This window comes from Aspergillus fijiensis (assembly GCF_003184825.1).
Source record: "Aspergillus fijiensis CBS 313.89 unplaced genomic scaffold BO72scaffold_7, whole genome shotgun sequence".
Classification (NCBI taxonomy): Eukaryota; Fungi; Ascomycota; class Eurotiomycetes; order Eurotiales; family Aspergillaceae; genus Aspergillus; species Aspergillus fijiensis.
In genome coordinates this window covers 714,778-733,149 of record NW_024468983.1, presented here as the reverse complement: position 1 = coordinate 733,149, position 18,372 = coordinate 714,778, and the positions used below count along the sequence as shown (strand labels likewise).

Below are 18,372 nucleotides of genomic sequence, written 5' to 3'. Positions count from 1 at the left end.
ATGGCGAGGAATGGCAGTTGTCTAACCCACCTACAATCTATGAATGGGCGAAGGGAACCATGATAAGGAGAAGTGAGTGCAACTGCAGAAATTGGGTGTATATGCTGCTATGCTCTGTTGTACAACGCTGTACAAAGCCGGCTAGTGAGTGCGTCGTAAGGTGCGTGTGTATAGGGCTGCCCTCATTCATTTGGCAACGCCTCATGAATGCAGAGATCGAGGGCTGGGATCACCAACTGCCCCCGTGACGCAATCGGTAGCGTGCAAGCCTTCTAAGCTTGAAGTTGCGAGTTCGAGCCTCGCCGGGGGCTGTTATTTTGGTTGTTTGTTGTGTGAAGGATAGTGATAGTAATGAGCCTTTTTCTTTTTGCTTCGCTTAGAATTTTGTCCAACTTTAAATCTCAGATTTCGCAAACCTAATTGCCATCCTATCATGATGGATATCCTACGATGAGAAATCCCAAATGATGACCAAGCTTAGTGTAGGATCATATAACTAATAGAGCTGGCCCTTTCACAACAACAGCCCCCGTGACGCAATGGTAGCGTGCCAGACTTCTAATCTGGAAGTTGCGAGTTCGAGCCTCGCCGGGGGCTTCTCTTGTACCTTTTTGGTACCTGTCCTATCATCATGGTCATCTTATCCCACATGCTATGAATCCTAGGCTTCATAGATGTGATCCCTCCCTCTCTTTTCTTTTTTTGTTTTCAAGTTATCGTTGCTCACGGGACGGTCTTGTGCAACCATGGCTGAACATCCATTCGCGCGAAGGCTATACTGACCACGCTCTTCCACTTAACCCAACGCACCATGATACACGATACTCACTCTTGCGGACCACCAGACCCAGTCGATTTCCCCTCATCGGTCTTTGTCCGGGTCCAGGTCAGCTTCGTCGAATCTCCTTCCCTCGGTCCACAATGTTGAATGCGGGTAACAACACCCCGAACCTTCGGATTGATACTGCCCGAACGAGGTATAAAGAAGACAAAAGTCCATGTGGCACGGCGATAATAGCGCCCATTTCTGTCGCTTCTATCACCAACTTCAATACACTATGTCCTTCTCTGTGAAGGGACGCTCTGCCATCGTCACGGGAGCAGGCTCCGGTGCGTCAACACTCCTTCACTAATTCCAGGCGGCTGCTACGCGAATAAAGGCATGTCACTGATATATCTAATGTAGGAATTAACCTCTCCTTTGCGAAAATTCTACTTGAGAATGGGTGCGGCGTTCTCATTGCCGACCTAGGGCTGCGCCCCGAAGCACAGTCGCTGGTGAATCAGTACGCGGCCTCCTCCAATGGGCCCCGTGCTGTCTTCCAGAAGACCGACGTGACCGACTGGAAGCAACTGGAGCATATGTTTGAAGTAGCAGAGAAGGAATTCGGGGAAGTGGACATCGTCTGCCCCGGGGCAGGGATCTACGAGCCTGTATGTGCACCCCGTAAAAACCCCCGAAGAAGCAAGGGATGTTTAGCTTATGGCCTGTCTCGCATGCAGCATTGGACCAACTTTTGGCGACCCCCGGGAACGCCAGAGAGTCGAGATCCACGAGATGGGGGCCGGTACGCCTTGCTCGATATCAACCTGACACATCCCATCCGCACGACGCAGCTAGCCATCGCGCACTTCCTCCGCAAGGGCAGCACCAGCAGCAACCAACGCCGCAAACACATCGTTCACATTTCCAGCATTGCCGGGCAGAATCCTGCTCTGGCAACCCCAATCTACGTAGCCACCAAGCATGCGATCAATGGCCTGGTCCGGTCCCTGGCCAAGCTCGACCAGAAATGCGGGATCCGCGTCACGGCGGTGGCTCCCGGGGTGATCAAGACGCCGCTCTGGACGGACCACCCCGAAAAGATCAAGATCGTCGACGCCAAAGCCGATGAGTGGGTGACCCCCGAGGAAGTGGCTCAGGTCATGCTGGCGCTGATCCAGCAAGATCATGTTGGCGAGATCATTGGGGATCAGACAGGTCAGGGTCCTCAGTTTATGGTTAGTGGAGGAACGATTCTGGAGGTCTCCAAGACCGTGCGTTCGGTTAGTGCCTTTAATGATCCCGGCCCCGGTCAGCGGCCCGGAAATACGGTGTCGGACGCCAATAAGCTGGAGGATGAGGTATATGATTTGCTGTCGCAGCAGGATTGGGGAAAGCCGAAGCTGTAGATTTTATTTTCATTGCTGTAGGGAAGTAGTCATAGTGAGATTGTGCTGCCAACGAAGAATGAAAAAAAAAAATGAAATAAAAAATGAAAAAAAGAGTATCAAGTGGATCTATTATAAGTCTATGTCCATCGCATTTCTTAACCCATTTGAGATAAAAGAGGGGAAGGAGGGAAAAAGGCGGAGAAGAGCGGCAAGGGAAGGTGTCTGACTAAGGAAGCTAAATTGGGAAAGATACGAAGGAACCGTGACCATGACCGACCACAATCCAATCTCTCTCCCTCCAACTTATCTCCGCCCCTCTTGACTCGTTCGTTACTCTCCTCGCTCCTCTCCCTCCCTCGTCTTTCACCCTTACTCTGTAACTCGTGGTTTATTTCAAGAACACCACCTCGACACTCTTGTCCTCCCCTTTTCCCTCTCTCTTCTTCTCTCCTGCCTGCTGTCGCAAGTTCAAGTGGCCTTGGACCTCATAGTATGCCGGGTTGACCCACCCCGGAATTCTCCTGTCGTGTGGCCACCTCTTATCAATCAATCACTTTCTCACTAAACCTCAACTTGTGCCGCCAACATGATGGACGATGAGGCTTCCATTGGGGTGGTTTCACCCAGAAGTACGTCTCGAAGGTAGAAACTCCCTTTTTCTCCGCACCTGCTTTTTTCTCCGGCGCTTCTTATCGCTGACGGTTTATTGTTGCAGGCGTGGCGGGAGAGGGAAACGAAGCGCCGGACACCATGGCGACGCCAGTTGGATTAGTTGCGTGATCAATCTGGTCAACACTAGTGAGTTGGAACAATCCGCAATCAATGGATTCTCTATATTGGCGTTTTTTTCTGATGGGATAAATTCCGGTAGTCATTGGCGCCGGTGTCCTAGCCATGCCACTCGCGATCTCGCACATGGGCATCGTACTCGGTGTCTTTGTCATTTTATGGTCGGGAATGGCAGCAGGATTCGGTCTATATCTTCAGTCTCAATGTGCACGATACCTGGAGCGTGGAACCGCTTCGTTCTTCGCCTTGTCGCAGCTCACATACCCCAATGCGGCCGTTATCTTCGATGCCGCGATCGCGATTAAATGCTTTGGAGTCGGAGTCAGCTATCTTATCATTATCGGAGATCTGATGCCGGGGGTGGTTCAGGGTTTCGTGGGGGGTTCTCCGGATTACGACTTTCTGGTAGACCGTCATTTTTGGGTAACAGCCTTCATGTACGTCTCCCCATGGGGATTAATACTGGGACTATCCTAATGTGTCCTACTTTTTCAGGTTGATTGTCATTCCTCTCTCCTACCTCCGACGCTTGGACTCGCTCAAATATACGAGTATTGCCGCACTCGTCTCCATGGCATATTTGGTTGTATTGGTAGTCTACCATTTCGTGATCGGAGACACAACCACTGATCGGGGTCCTATTCGCGTGATACACTGGGCAGGCCCTGTTCCCACGCTCAGCAGCCTTCCTGTCATTGTCTTTGCCTTTACATGCCATCAAAATGTATGATGCCTTCCAGCGTGATGCTTCATTAGAGCATTGCTGACTAGTGCAACAGATGTTCTCGATCTTGAACGAGATCAGCAACAACAGCCATTTCCGAACTACCGGAGTCGTCTTCTCTAGCATCGGTAGCGCCGCTGCGACTTATATTCTTGTGGCTATCACCGGCTACCTTTCGTTTGGAAACAGCGTTGCTGGGAACATCGTTGGCATGTACCCGCCAGGCCTCTATGCTACGATCGGCCGTGCCGCCATTGTCATGCTTGTCATGTTTTCCTATCCGCTCCAATGCCACCCGTGTCGGGCGTCTGTCGATGCGGTACTGCGCTGGAGACCCAAGCCCGCGGGCTCCAGTGACAGCTCGCCCCACCGGCATCCACTTTTGGGGTCGAGAGGCAACCGTGCCCCTGAGCCAATGAGTGACCTCCGATTCTCCATCATCACCACCACCATTCTCGTGTTGAGCTACATCGTTGCCATGACCGTGTCATCGCTCGAAGCCGTGCTTGCTTATGTCGGCAGCACCGGCAGTACCAGCATCAGTTTTATTCTTCCAGGTCTATTCTACTACAAGATCTCTTCTCCTGACTCGCCGCACCATCAACGCTTGATGAAGGAAGACGACGAGGCGGGCGATGCGATCATGTCTGACGGCAATGATGACGATGAGGACATCGAGACCTCGCAAACCCGTCCGCTGACGGAGAGTGGTATCCTTCGCCGCGGCACTCGTCAATGGCGCAGAGCACTATTGCGCAAGCTGAGTCTGGGTCTTGTGATCTACGGAGTCCTGGTCATGGTCGTGTGTCTTATCACGAATTCAGTCTTTCTTGCCTCTCATTAGCACTCAAGGCAGGCCTACGCAGAGCCAAGCTAGGCTTGACTTTGGATTCCCTTTCATCCTCTACCAACCTCTGTCAATCTTTTCTCTCTTTCCCTTACTTAATTTCTTCCCTTTTCCTATTTTATCTCAATTTCAATCTCAGTTCCATTTGGTTTTTTTTGTCTTCCATTACCCCCCCCCCCCCCCCCCCCTTATCCCCCATTTTCCTTCCGCATTGCGTGCAGGTTTATTAGAGCTGGGGTCTTGATTCAGGATTACAGTTGATTGGAACTATATCACTATACCACGGCACCGGCGTTTCAGGGGAACTCTTGTCTCTTGTTCATGCGTTTGTTAGACATCTACGCATTTTCTTTTATTTGAATTGATTTCCATTGGGATATACCAGAGTCGGGATCGGGATTTTAACTCAGAGAATCAGAAATACACATACAAAACAATCAATTCAGAGTTCGCAGATGGTTACTTTTTTTTTGTCTTCACTTATGACCATTGAGTTCATCCTTGCCCCCCCCCTTTTAGGGGATCCCTCTCCCACTGCATCTCCCTGTAGACTCCAGATTAGAAGTGGGACTTGACAACCCAATGCATGAAGTAGAACAAGGTCAGCGACTACCTAACCCTTCCTGGACACTTAGAATACAACAGCTTGGCTCCGAGACCCACTTGGGGAAGCAACTAAACCAATAACCAAGCAATTTAATTGGATCTGTTCTAAATACTTACTAATCCCACAAGTATAACTATGCTCTCTCTTCAATATGGATAGATACTGTCTTTTCTGACTGTACCATTCGCATCCCTGATTTGCCTAGGTAGGTACTGTACCAACAGACCGTGGAGTCGCGCGTTGCTTCTATTGTAAAACAGCTCCATACAAACACCCGTCTTCGACAAACCTTTTGTTTAAAGGGCGACATCACTTTCGAAATCACGCCAATACTTTGACTGACGATCCGAATATAGTTGGTTCTCTGAGCCTGTCCCAAAGACCACCACGTCGGTCCGACCGCTTAGCTGCGAAATCCAGGGCTGATCCCTCAGCACAGCCGCTCCGGGAAGGCCAGAAAGATACACGGACTTCTCGACCTCGAGCAGATCAGTTCTGTGTGTACAACAAGGGCCCGGAAGAGAAGATTCCGGCCTTTATCGTTGAATACAAAGCACCCCACAAGGTTTCTCTAGCTCACATCAAGGCTGGCCTGCAAGATATGGACCTTGATGAAGTCCTTCGTCTGCCAAAGGAGTCACCGGAGCAAACCTGCCGTCGCATTGTGGCATCAATCATCACTCAAACATCCTCCTATATGATTCTTTGTGGGGTAGAGTTCGGCCTGGCCTCTACTGGTGAGGCGTATATATATCTTCGCATCCCGGAAAACGACCCCTCTACCGTTTACTACTACCTTTCCGTGCCGAAGGAGGACGTCGGACCGACTACAGGATGGACAGGAGATCTAAAGGACAATAATAGACTGCATCTAAATGCGGTGGGCCAAATGTCGGCTCCTACTGTTCGCTCTTTGCAAGTGCCAGTCCGAGATGTGGCTTGGGTTACTTGGACATCAAGTACATTACAGATCTGAGAGATGGTATATGATGAGATTCTAGAGGAGGACAGCTCTGCTTCTGAGTTTAAACCACCGTCTCGAAGTCGTTTGGAATACCGCCGTGTATCCCCCGTCAAAACCAGATCCAGATTTGCGGTTGTTGCGGCCTGCAGGCCTTCGACACTCATGATGGCTATGATCCCGACACGCCTAGTCGACGGCAACCTCGAGGGTCCCGTCTTCCTCCCCCATCTTCACCGACCGTACAGAAAACGCAAACCTCACGCTCCCAAGGCAAGTCACGGCAGTATTGCACACAAGTGTGCCTTCTAGGCCGGATTCGAGGTGGGAAAGTGGATCGCAACTGCCCAAATGTACTCGACCACGGGACTGATCACCATCGATTGAACCAGACCACGCTCATCCGACAGCTCAAACAGCAGCTCTCTCCCAAGAAACTACAGCCTGGTACAAGTTTGGGGTGCGAATCGCTGCACGTACACGGGAAGCGTGGGGCGCTCTTTAAAATCACTCTCTGGTCTCACGGGTATACGTTTGTCGGCAAAGGCGCACCGAGAGAATTTGTGGACGGCATCAAGCGCGAGAGGCTCACACGTATTCACGTCTTGCCCCAATCCAAGGGACGGTCGTGCCCGTCAGTTCCTTGGCAGCTTGGCACTTCGCCGCCCGCTCTCTTACGATGGCCTTGTTGAGATTGTTCATATGATGTTTATGGGAAATTGCTGGAAGGACTCTAGCCCGTCAGCATGCGCTCGATCGCTGCCAGATGATCCAACAAGCCGAGAGAGACCTCACTGCCCAAACTCCATAGCTTAGGGGTGCTTCTATGGCGATCGATCCCATCCCGGGAAATATGACCGGGAACGAACACACCCGCTGCGTGATGTTCATCGACTTTGAGCGCTCCGTGGCTACAAGATCCACGCCAAATGCCACTGGGTCTCCGTGGGAATCCAACGCGCAAACGGGAGGAGGCCCCGCGGGCCCTTGGAGAAGAAGAGTCCAACCCACCCAGCTGGACTGTTTTGAGCGGGAGAAAAGGCGCATGGTCAACGGGCTATAATGATATGCGCTCCGTAGGCCCTTTCCTCATATACTCATTTGGAATGATTTTACTCCGTAGTCTGCTTTGGAGGGGGCAAAGAAGCCCTAGGTAATTCCCATCAATCCTCCCCGTGTGTGTGTGTGTGTGTGTGTGTGTGTGTGTGTGTATCTTTACACCGACAGCTCCTCTTGGATTCAATTCACAGCTGTGCGCAGATTTACCCCCCGGGTTTCGCTGTGGAGACATTGCTGGCAACTACTCCATCTCTCTTCCTATTATTGCACGTGAAGCTTAGTTCACTTATACCTGAACTGTCTATCTAAATAATCTATTAATAATGTTGATTTTACATTCCCACGAAAGAACAGCAACAATCGTAGGCCCACCAACCCCAACCCACCCCCTAAGAGGGGAAAACAGGTGAACGAAGTTCCTCTTTCCGGCATACACATCCATTGTCTCTTGGGGGCCCCAGTACAATTCGAAGCCGCGATATCCAAACCAGCTTGGGCTGAGAATTGAGATTGTTCTTTGCTCCGGCCCGCTCGCGCTCCAATTGCTCGAAGCGAAAGCCATGGTTTTATTTAGGTTGGTACATATCCGGGTTGCTCGCCAGGATTTTTTTCTCCGCGGATTTTCGTTTCTCGTATAGTATAAGTAACCCACACTCCCAAGGCATTGTTGTCTCCCCCCAGATTCCGTCGGTCGTTGTTATTTTGTAATCCAACAAGATCCTACCCGGGCACTATTTATCACGCTGTTGGCTGCAGATACTACACGTCTTGGCAAGTTGGGAGGTTGGAAGAAATCTACGTGTCCAAGGGAGGGAAGGTAACTCAAGAAGCACAACCTGGCCTGGCATTCTAGACCATATCTGATTTACAAATGTGAATTTAAAAAGGGGGAACCGGTACACATGACTTGAAGAGCAGAAAAATGCTGGGTGCATGTAAAAGAAACAAGACTGCTAATTCATGATTTCGAGATTGGGCGAACGCGGAAATGGACTGTGTCCAGAGCATGAGCCACTGGGGCAGAGATGGAATTAGGTAAGAGGTTTAGAGAAATACGACGGCGCAAGTCTGGTCGGGAAGAGACGGAAGGCAAACAACAAGATCAAGAAACTCCATGGATCGTTAATGTGATTTGGCAATCTTGTTTGGTATTGGTGTAATAGCTTTATGGTTTCTTTTCCTTGGTATTGTTTGGGGGTGATTCATGGAAGTGGGATTGAGGAACGGGAACAGGAACCGGAACCGGGGGGAGGGGGGAGGTAGTGATAAGTAGCTAGCTGTAGTAAGCCTAAGCCCAAGCCTAGAGAACCTGCTTGCGCGGATCAAGCCAGAACTCGACCCGAGCTTAGTTATTGCTCTGGCTGTTCAAGATGCGCAGGATGGCGAGGAACAAGTTCAAGATGTCGAGGTAGAGGGAGATGGAGGCGGCGATTTCCTCCTCGACGTGGTAGTGGCGCATAACGAGCTGGGTGTCGACGAGGATGTAGCCGGCGAAGACGAGGGCGGCGACGCCGCCGTAGACGAGCTCGACGGTGCTGTTGCCGGGGAAGAACATGGCCATGAAGCCGAAGAGGATCAAGAACCACAGCGCGCCGAACAGGTAGGGCATCCAGTGCGTGAAGTCGTACTTGGTCTGGCACGCGAACAGCGTCAGGGCGACGAACAGGCCCAGCGTGATCACCAGCGCCTGCAGCACGATCCGGCTCTCGTACAGCGAGGTCACCACGCTGATCGAGTAGGCCTCCATGATCGTGAAGCCCGACAGGAACAGCAAGTTGGCCGGGTACGACTTGCGCTTCCAGTAGGTCACCAGCATAAAGCCCAGCGCCCCGAACACCGACAGGATCATCACCCAGAAGTTGGACTGGATCCAGTTCCGGTAGCTGGGGCTGAAGAAGGAGATCGAGCTCATCACCGTCGTGAGGAGGAGTTGCACCGTCCTGAAGTTTTGAGAAAAGTGTTAGGTTCGTAAACACATACAGCTGGCTACACTCCGGTTCGAGGTATGTCGGGAGAGACACTCACAGAATCGCATAGACCTTGCGGATGAACTGCATACGAATGGGCAGGGTGCCCTCCGCCACAGTGCCGCCGAACTGCATCACATACTGTCAGTCTAGATCTAGAAGAGTGCGGGACGGAAGCTTTACCTTGAAGTCATCGGGAACATTATCGTCTTCGCTGCGAGGCGCCGCCTGCGTGTAATCGGCCGTTGCCTGATAAGAGGGCGGGGGCTGAGTGTAAGCACGCTCTTCAAAAGAGTCGCGCTGCGGCGCGGGCTCATATCTAGTATTGGCAGCCATATTTCTCTCAGGTTAGCTTCTATGGAGTAGTGGGAAGACCAATCCAGAGAGAACGAGATGGTTAATGCTTTAAATCTCACGGCTGACAGGTAGACGGGGGGGCGAAGTGAAGTGGAGAGAGAAGGGTCGAGAACGCGGGCGGAGATACCGCCTTTCGGGAGCCGCGTGACGTCGTTCCGTCACCTGATTCTCTTTATCGCTCTCCTAAGCCTTAGGCAGAACATTTACTCTTCAACTACAAGGCACGGATTCGCAGCATCGTAAAATATGATCATCTGTTATATGCGATATTATGTATAAATTCTATCCTCTAATATATGCCATGAATGCAGATATCCTATCGCTAGGACTTGAATGCGCGGCCCCGACCAGCTCAGAGGCTGTTACTCCTGGTCGTCGTCATCATCTCGATACTCCTCCACTATCACATTTCCACCCTCGGACGACGGCCGCGAGCCTTCTTCCTCATCTGTACTATCTTCCGGCGTATCCAGGCCCTCCCGGGTTATCGAAGCGCTATGCAACTCGCCAGGACGCCTCTTACGCTGGAAGTCTTGGGCGTGGGCCGCAGCCAACAAGGTACCAACCCGGGCAAGACCACGGGGGCTCCGGACAGACAAGCCTGGAGTGGGTGGGGTTCCTTGCTCGGCGTCGCCAATGGTAGGCACGGGCGCCAGAGGTTGATGGTCTTGAAGCTGCATAGCCTCCTCTGGCTGAGCCGACGGAGCCTGTGGTTTGGGAACTTCGTATGGGAGGGGAACATCCCTGGATGCTCGGAAGAGAAGAACGTTGGTGCAGTGTTCGTTCTCCACACGGAAGATCGTCCACACCCCTCTGCGGCCTACCTCTGAAAGTGCAACAGCGAAACTGAGGACAGCCGAATGCTGAATGTCTTTTCGGAAAATCGCATAGAAGATCCAGTTGAAGCGGACCACGACATCGATGACCATGCCAACATAATACACCCACGGCTTCCGGAAGGCGAGCACCTCGCGAAGCATTGGGTTCTTCGCGTGAGGGTTTCCGAGACTCCAATCCATGGCGAGATCCCAGACGGAGCAGTAGACAGCATTCAGCAACGCAAACGTGATGAACGGCGCCTCAAAGCTCGAGACCTTGTCGATACGGTAGAGACTCAGGGTACAATAGTAGAGGACAGTGAACATGTATTTGCCGAAGTTGAGCAAGTGAGGAAAGGCGTTCCTCGTGTCGGCATATCGACGTAAGCACTGAAGAGCTCTCCAGATTCCTGGAAGGCACGTGAAGAACCCCAGCAAGCGGGAGTGAGAGGAGTTACACTGCTGAGGGTCACTCCAATGTTTCGCATAGAGACAAAAGAACAATTCAATATTCTAAGATCGATCAACAACCACTGCCAGAGTTCATGCAACAATAGAGTGATACTCACGCCCATGGCGTACGTCTGCGAGCAGTACATATCACCGAGAAAGAAGTCGCGAAACTCGACGGGGTATAAACCAGCCAACAAAAGTCGCCACTACCATGCGTAGTTAGTTTCAGCTGCGGTATGTCAACTAGAGCACTACTCACATTGGAATATGCCCACCACTTTCGACTGTGGTGGTATAATGTGCGCACTGGCAAGAACAGAACTATCACCGTCACACCTATCAGAACGACAGGCCAATAGATATATGCGTCGTTGATCATCATGAAGTTCAGCCACATGAAGAGACCTAGTATGAACAAGAAGAAACTCGGTAACTGCAGTCGCGTCAATATCAGGCAATCCACATGACGAGATAGAAGTTCTGACCTCAGTTAACTGCCGCCAGTCTAATGCGTGTCTGGTGTCGAACTCGAAAACGAAGACGTAGTTTATCTTGGCCTTCGTCCAGACCATGCAGTCCAAGCAGAATAGGAGAAAATGCAGAACGATGAGGAAATAACCACCGTAGATCTATCGCTGTTAGATAACCCAAGAACTCGCGTACTGGGCATGCAAGACTAACCTGGAGCAAGTAGCTTGTATTCAGCTTCACGTCGGAATCGTCATTATCCAAGTTACGGCTAGCATAAACCAATGCCTGGGCTGCAAACAGGATGCCAGCCATCAACAGGAGACCAGAACGGAATGTGTTCGGCGAGTAGTCTCCAGCCTTGTTGACTGTATGGCGCAGCTTCGAGGCGGCAATCTTGCGGTTCCCGCGCTCAAAATAACGTGCGTAGAGGTCCTCTGCCGCCGACAACAAATGCTCCGTAACCTCACTCTGAACGAACCACGCCTTATTGACCTTCTCAGAGAGGTATCGCATCGGGGGGTGCGCATTGACAACCTTGTCATATTTCTTGTTAATTTTCCGGAAAGCGGTCCGGTTCAAATAGGCGTATGCCTTCAACAACTCCACGCCACGATAGAATTCTTGAAGCGCATGTTTAAGCTTTCTCTTGGCGGAGCGATACGGAACCTCGGCGTTGTTGGACTCTTCCGGCCGTCGTGCGAAATCTCTCCGCGTGATGGTGTTCGGTAGGTCTTGCGCTTGTCCGACCGGGGTTGCCAACTCTGCCAGGGCCTTCGAATTTTTCCCAAAATGACGTCCCGGGAAAGCATCCTTGATTTTGGCGAATCCGCCAAAGCCGTTTGCCTGCGCGTTGTCCTTCTTGATTCCACCGTTTTTCGTTTTCCCAAGCACTTCTTGGGTGCGCTGGTCCCGCATGATATGCAGCTGGCTTCGGAGCACCTTCAAACGCTCCGCCGCTTCTTGTTCTTTCATCTGATAGAACGAATCTATCTTGGCTAGCTCGCCATCAAGGAAAGCGAAGAACTCATCCTGCCGCTTGGCAATCTCCGATGTCGACGTATCAGTGGTGTCGCGCTTCTCGGGGGCATTCCAATCCTGGTAAGACAGCACCCGCTGCAGTAGGGAGCCTCTACGGTTCGACGGGCCTGCACCCGTGTTCCTCTTATAATCCTTTATACCACCGGCAGCGGGTTGTGGCGTCGAGGGGCTCCGGCGCGATCTGGCAGGCGTAGCTGGTCGCAAGCTATCGTATCGCGATAAAATCGGAGACGGGCTTTCGGGGCGGTGGTCGTCTGTATCATCCTCTCTTTCTGGCGACGAGAACTCAACCTCCTTAGGATCGATTGCTGGATCCGGCAACCGCAGCGAGGCCACATCCGACGAAGCAGCCTGCTGTGATGGCGGTGTGGCGACAATACTGCCATACGTGCCGACCACGCCCGAGAAGCGCGATCCAGGGGCCCGGAGGGGCTGACGTTCACTGCGCGCCGACGTTGAGCGCGGTGTCAAGCCATTACTTCGCACCGGCGTGGAGGGAACCTGGAGGGTGTCCTGGGGCAAATCGTGTCGGATTTCGCTTCGAAACGACGAGCGCGGATCCGAACTCAGCAGGCGATCGGACTGGTCATGTTGGGGGTAGGAGAAATTGCGGATGGACGGATGGCTAGGGCTGCGATTGGCTTTCTGTAGGGCGCGCGAGATGGCTTTGACTTTCTTTTTGCCGGTCTGTCGTCCCCCAGCGTCACACAATGATGAGAATCGGAACCACAAGCCCCCCGCGTATGGGAGCAAGCACTGGGGAAGCACCAACCTTGTAGTCGAGATATTTAGCTCGCCATTCTGGAACTAATTCCTGTTCCAGCTCCCTGTCGCCAATGACCGGGTCAGCAACGCCTCACAGAAAACAAGCATTCCGGAGCAATGGTGGGTTGGGTGAGAGTGGGACACACTTGGCGAATTTCATGCTGGGAAGGCAAAGGCATGAGCGAGCATAATACGGTTAACAGAAAAATTACAGCAGATACCCAGGAGGATTTATGACGCAGAAAGTGCCATCACAGTGGCAACAAGATGAAGCAGAAGAATGGTGGAGCAAGTTGACAGGGAATCTGGTCTCCGAGGATCAATCGATAAGGGCTCCAATAGTTCGTAGGCTTCGTAATCTCATTGCTCAGGGCGATGGGAAAGTAGCTCAAGACAACGATCAGTTCATTCTTGGGCCGAGAAGGTAGAACAAGCACACGATTCTCCAATATAGGACGAGGGGAAAGAGGAGAGGGGAGTAAAGAGACAGAGTAAAAGGGAAAAAAAATAGAAGATAGAAATAGAATGTCACAGTGGAACGGAGGGCGGAGGTAGAAGCAGATAAGAATGGAAGAAGGAAAATACGAGTAAGTTCAAATGTGGAAAAACCAGAAGTAAAAATGCGAGAAATAGGTCAAAAGCGAGACCAGAGGCAAGCTACCACAGGTTCACTAACGCCCGTCATAGCGAGACAACTGACAGACAGACAGACAGACAGACCGACAGAGAGCGAAGCGAGCAAGATACCTGATTTCATGGATCAAAATTGGTGAGGAACGAGTGAACCTTCTTTCTTGCCTGAATTGAGCGTCTATCGTAGCCTGATAGGCCCGGGTTTATGCACGTGCAGCAGCCGATGAGCTCATTTGCAGGAGCCTTGGCAGGGCGGTGAGTGGCCAACATAAGTCATTGGCTGCTCTGTCATACCGGACAAAGTATCCCCATGAAGTAAGAGTTTTGCCGCGCATACACGGTGGTTGCCGCTCGTATACTCCCTCTCCACTACTTACAGTCCCATGGATGTCCCAGACAGCTTCGCATTTTGTTCCTCATGATTGGAATTCCCTTGTCAGGGCCCTTTGGGGAGACATTGAATCGGTCAACATACGACAACAAAACCAAAAAAAGGGTTCCCAGAGTGGAATTGAGGACCCGGAAAAGCTATCCCAAAACTGCCCCTCTCTTCCGCAGGAAACTATCTATCTTCACACAGGAACCGAAAATAGGCGCACACACTCTTCCCGACGATCCTTGCTTGCCGTCAGTCGCAATCACTCCGTGATAATCCGCGTTACTTGCCCGATTGGGTGGAATCCTGCATACTGGCCATGCAGTTTGCGGTGGGCGTTTCAGCCTGCCCAGCGCTCAGCGTTTGACCTTCATAACTCTTGCATCGGGTTGTGATTCATCATTACGACTGTTTTGTTTTGGTTTCTACTCTTCCAGACCTACTCTCATGATTCGATGATAGCTCACCTGACTCTCCACCATATCGGACAGATCATATATGCGCGAGAGGGCTCGAATCCACAGGCCACGTCGCATGCAGAGGACCACGATTCAGGATCAGAAACAAAAAACAATTATGAGGAATATTTTTCATTGGGAACACAAATCATCGGTATCATATCAACACACCCCCGGTCGACAAGTTCAGATCCAGTCTATCCCTTATCGCACTAGAGCTTAGTACCAGCCACGGCCTTTACCACCGGCCCTGGTCAGGGAAGCGGCCCTCGTCACGGAAGTGGGGGTGAGGAGGAAGGCGAGGGTCGTATTCGGGAGCGCCGTGACCGCGCTCGTAGTGCTCCTCGTACATCTGGTGGGCGTTCTCCTGGGCGTGCTTCTTGGCACGGATCTTGTCGACCTCATCCATACCCTTGGTCTCGGCAAGTCTGTCGATCTGAGAACCGACGATGCCAGCAAGAAGCTCCTTGGCGAAAGCGTGGCTAACGGGCTTGCCTGGTGGATATCATGGCGGTTAGCGTGGCTGTCTGACACAGGGAAGGGGGATGTAGTGAGACGGGAGACAATGCATACCCTCCTTGCGCTGGTGGTCCTCGAAGAGCTTCATGCCCTCGAAGGAAGCGGCACCGGCCAGAAGCTCGTGGGAGAACTTGGCCTCGTGGTGCTGCTCGCCGTTGTAGACCTGACGGTGAGCCTCGTTGGAATCGTCTGCAAGGCAAACGTGGTTAGTTGTGTTACAAACATGTCCATCTGATGCGGGTTACGGAAGTCAAACTGGGCAAGCAACGGGACATGGATAATCCCGCGATGCATCCAGATGAGGGTCAGCAGCTGTGCATAGGAGTAACTTACCCCAGCCCCAAGCCATTGTGATTGATGTGTAATGTGTGAAGAGGTTGTTTGAAAAGGAGGAAAGATGGTGTGAGTGAATGGAGAGAGAAAAAGAAAGGCAAGAAGCAGGACGATGGACGCCTTATATACAGCCAGCTGTGCCTCAGCCAACCCACCTCAGCCAATTCAGCTCTCGTCGGCTAGGTACCCCTCCGCGCCCCCTGACCCACTGCTGTCGTGAAGACTAGAATAGCTGCAAGTCTGCAAAACTCTCAATGCCTTGTGGGGGAAGGGGTCATTGGCTGAATGGCGATGCTTTGGTGTGGCCCCTCCAAGGTGGGGTGGATGGAAAGGCAGATCACTCCCAGTCGTTGGTCCCCGCGCCACGTTGGTCATCATTTCACAAATTCACCTCAGCGCCTCGGAGGGGCAGCGTAAGCATAGCAGCTTTAGTGCCGCCTGTGTGTGTAAGCGCTTCTCTGAAGGCTGTCTGAAAGAATCATGCTATTGGCTGCATCGGACAGCATACAGTCAGTCCGGAGGGGTCGGATCGCATGGAGTGAGCCTCCCGGGTTACTAGGTACGGAGGTACACTGTGCTCGGAAATCCGCCAGGGGTACTTTCCGTACAGCTGAGGACACGGTGGGCTTGTTTGTGAGCTGAAACATGGGTCCCAATGATAGGAGGCCGAGGGGTACAACAATGGCGTAGCCTAGACAATAGACAGTCGCCAGAGAAGAGGGGCGGACAGGATCATGACCCCTCCTCGTCCGTTGGTTCCGCCTGCGCCTCTGAAAATAGAGAGAGAGATGGCCATTGCCAATGCGGGACTAGCTGACTGATTCGCAGGATTTCACTTTTCCAGGCCCTTCTTGTGTGCCTACGTTCTAGGGAATAGCAATTATCAAGGATCATCGCCTCGAAAATACGTACGTGTCCCATAATTCCCACGATTCCCATGGGTAGGACGGGCGACACCGCTGGGGGGCCAAGATGCAGATGGGGATTGCCTCAGCCTTAAACTCTGGGTGAGTTCCATCTGGCTGTGGATTTAGCGCCTCGGCCACAACACTCGCCCGGGCTTGGCGAGGGTTGAGGACGAAAGCCGGCTGAACCGAAGGAACACTGTGCGCCAAGAAGCTCTTGTCAAGGCTTATCCTCTGGCCTATCTTGTGCAACTCGAATGGCCCAAGTCAAGAGCTGACCTGGATATCAGATCTAATCTTCCCCAGATCTACTCATATGCAGATTAGGCTGGTACGTAGTGTCTGGCCTGGCCTGGCGGGTAAATCTGGAAATGTCATGTTTTTCGGGCACGCGCAATGCTGCACGAAGTGGAGCATGCTCGGGGTTAATGGTTGGCTATGCGAGGTGCGAAAGTGATCGTTATCCCCACAGCTACTTGCCCGATTGATTCTACCGAAGGCTCCGCAATGTTCGATAGCCTGAGACCGGAAGTCCTGTAGCGTCCTTTCGGAGTTCGTGTCAGTCGGCTGTGATGACCTCTGAATCAGTGGCTTAGGGGGGGGGGGCTGATGTGTGGCAGTGTCGGAATGTGGCTTGGGTCCAGTGGATGAGGCGAGGAGAGGAAAGACATTACGTACTGCTTCAGCTGGAGAATGTGCATCATGTCCATCATTGTTACAGTCGGAGCACAGTTGTCCAGATGGTCGCTCTTAGCCTCGTTTCAGTGTGCATGGGATGGGGACGTCATGCCATGCCAGACAGGAGCCGTATCGAGCATGGAGAATCAACGATCATTCTCCGTTCCATCATGTCATTGTTCGATAGTCGGTCAGGTCATGATAGACCGGTCATGGGAAACCTGCGATGACACGCTGCGATCAACTGCGAGTGTGAGCATGAGTATGAGCATGTTGAATGAACACCTCGTGTCATAATGCAAATAACCTCTTGCATGACGACAGTAAACAGTAGCGCAGCAGCAGCAGCGCAGCATGTGCAGGACAGCGAGCCGACTAACCCGAAAGCGGCAATTAAGTTACCTGCCCGCCCGCTGCCCGGCGCAGACATGAGCTTTCCGCTGCAAGCTCGGGGCAGCCATTCCCTTCCCTCTCCTCCCCTCCATCAAACACCTCCAGCTCAATCCACACAATCACATCACCCTACCACAAACCACCACCAACAAGCAAACAATTTCTAGAACAAACAAACAAACAAACAGGGGGAAAAAACATCACAAACCACAATGACCAACCCCCACCCACGCGCCCCCCAACCCACCGACTTCCCCTCCCACCTCACCCTAACAATCACGCCCCCGACGCCCCCCAGCACCTCCCAAAAATCCCCCAACATCCTCCTGCTGCTGCACGGCCTCGGCGACACCGCCGCCAACTTCACCGCCTTCGCGCGCGCCCTCCACCTCCCCGAAACCACCATCCTCACCCTCCAAGCCCCGCAGCCCCTCCCCTTCGACCTGGGCGGCTACCACTGGGGCGACGACGTGACCTTCACGCCGGCGGGGGAGCTGGACATGGACGCCGGGTTCACGCGGGCGGTGCGCCTGATCGTCCACGAGGTGATTGCGGGGGTCCTGGTCCGGAAGTGCGGGTATCGGTGGCGGGATGTGTTGGTGTTTGGGTTGGGGCAGGGCGGGATGGTGGGGTTGGAGGTTGCTGCTGCTGTTGCTGCTGCTGGTGCTGCTGGTGCTGGTTCTGGGCGACAAGGAGAAGGAGAGGGTGCTGGTGCTGGTGCTGCACTGGGGTTGTCGTCCTCGACGGAAAATGATCGGTGGTTGGCAGGGGTGGTTTCGATCGGGGCCCCGTTTCCGTTGTCCGCGGTCAAGAATACAACAACCCAAAGGAATCGGACGCCGGTGTTGGTGGTCGCGGGGAGGGATTCGGTGGCTGTGACGGATAGTGCGGTACGCAGGACGAAGGATTGGTTTGAGTTTGTCGAGGTTCATCGGTATGCTCGCCGCGGGGATGGGATGCCCAGAAATCGGGACGAGATGTTGCCCGTCATGCAGTTCTTAGCCAGGAGGTTGAGGAGCTGGAAGGGCGTGCCGGAGGGCAGTGTGGAGATCTCTTGAAGACAAAAG

At 52.6% G+C, this 18,372-nt stretch overlaps 5 protein-coding genes and 2 non-coding genes across 7 annotated transcripts; 4 read left to right on the top strand and 3 right to left on the bottom strand.

Moving 5' to 3' along the window:
* The first annotated feature begins 238 nt into the window (after positions 1–238).
* On the top strand, positions 239–311 carry BO72DRAFT_t54. Its single transcript has one exon. It is a non-coding gene; the product is annotated as a tRNA-Arg (tRNA).
* A 214-nt stretch (positions 312–525) lies between these two features.
* Positions 526–597, top strand: BO72DRAFT_t55. The gene has a single exon. It is a non-coding gene; the product is annotated as a tRNA-Arg (tRNA).
* A 461-nt stretch (positions 598–1,058) lies between these two features.
* On the top strand, positions 1,059–4,511 carry BO72DRAFT_465922 (putative amino acid transporter; the record flags this gene model as incomplete). Its single annotated transcript, XM_040946744.1, has 8 exons — positions 1,059–1,110; positions 1,187–1,434; positions 1,504–2,124; positions 2,782–2,783; positions 2,870–2,952; positions 3,026–3,380; positions 3,439–3,667; positions 3,723–4,511. 8 exons carry the CDS (start codon positions 1,059–1,061, stop codon positions 4,509–4,511), a joined length of 2,379 nt encoding a protein of 792 aa, XP_040805028.1.
* A 3,975-nt stretch (positions 4,512–8,486) lies between these two features.
* Positions 8,487–9,444, bottom strand: BO72DRAFT_465921 (Bax inhibitor-1 family protein; the record flags this gene model as incomplete). Its single annotated transcript, XM_040946743.1, has 3 exons — positions 8,487–9,081; positions 9,167–9,237; positions 9,292–9,444. 3 exons carry the CDS (start codon positions 9,442–9,444, stop codon positions 8,487–8,489), a joined length of 819 nt encoding a protein of 272 aa, XP_040805027.1.
* Positions 9,445–9,827: 383 nt separating this feature from the next.
* Positions 9,828–13,189, bottom strand: BO72DRAFT_455975 (SPX and EXS domain-containing protein; the record flags this gene model as incomplete). Its single annotated transcript, XM_040946253.1, has 5 exons — positions 9,828–10,796; positions 10,853–10,942; positions 10,996–11,169; positions 11,418–12,932; positions 13,157–13,189. 5 exons carry the CDS (start codon positions 13,187–13,189, stop codon positions 9,828–9,830), a joined length of 2,781 nt encoding a protein of 926 aa, XP_040805026.1.
* Positions 13,190–14,696: 1,507 nt separating this feature from the next.
* On the bottom strand, positions 14,697–15,345 carry BO72DRAFT_465919 (DUF3759 domain-containing protein; the record flags this gene model as incomplete). Its single annotated transcript, XM_040946742.1, has 4 exons — positions 14,697–14,713; positions 14,754–14,972; positions 15,051–15,185; positions 15,330–15,345. 4 exons carry the CDS (start codon positions 15,343–15,345, stop codon positions 14,697–14,699), a joined length of 387 nt encoding a protein of 128 aa, XP_040805025.1.
* Positions 15,346–17,517: 2,172 nt separating this feature from the next.
* Positions 17,518–18,363, top strand: BO72DRAFT_422257 (alpha/beta hydrolase; the record flags this gene model as incomplete). The annotated part of the gene is made up of 2 exons (XM_040942804.1): positions 17,518–18,016; positions 18,074–18,363. 2 exons carry the CDS (start codon positions 17,518–17,520, stop codon positions 18,361–18,363), a joined length of 789 nt encoding a protein of 262 aa, XP_040805024.1.
* Between the last annotated feature and the right edge of the window lie 9 nt (positions 18,364–18,372).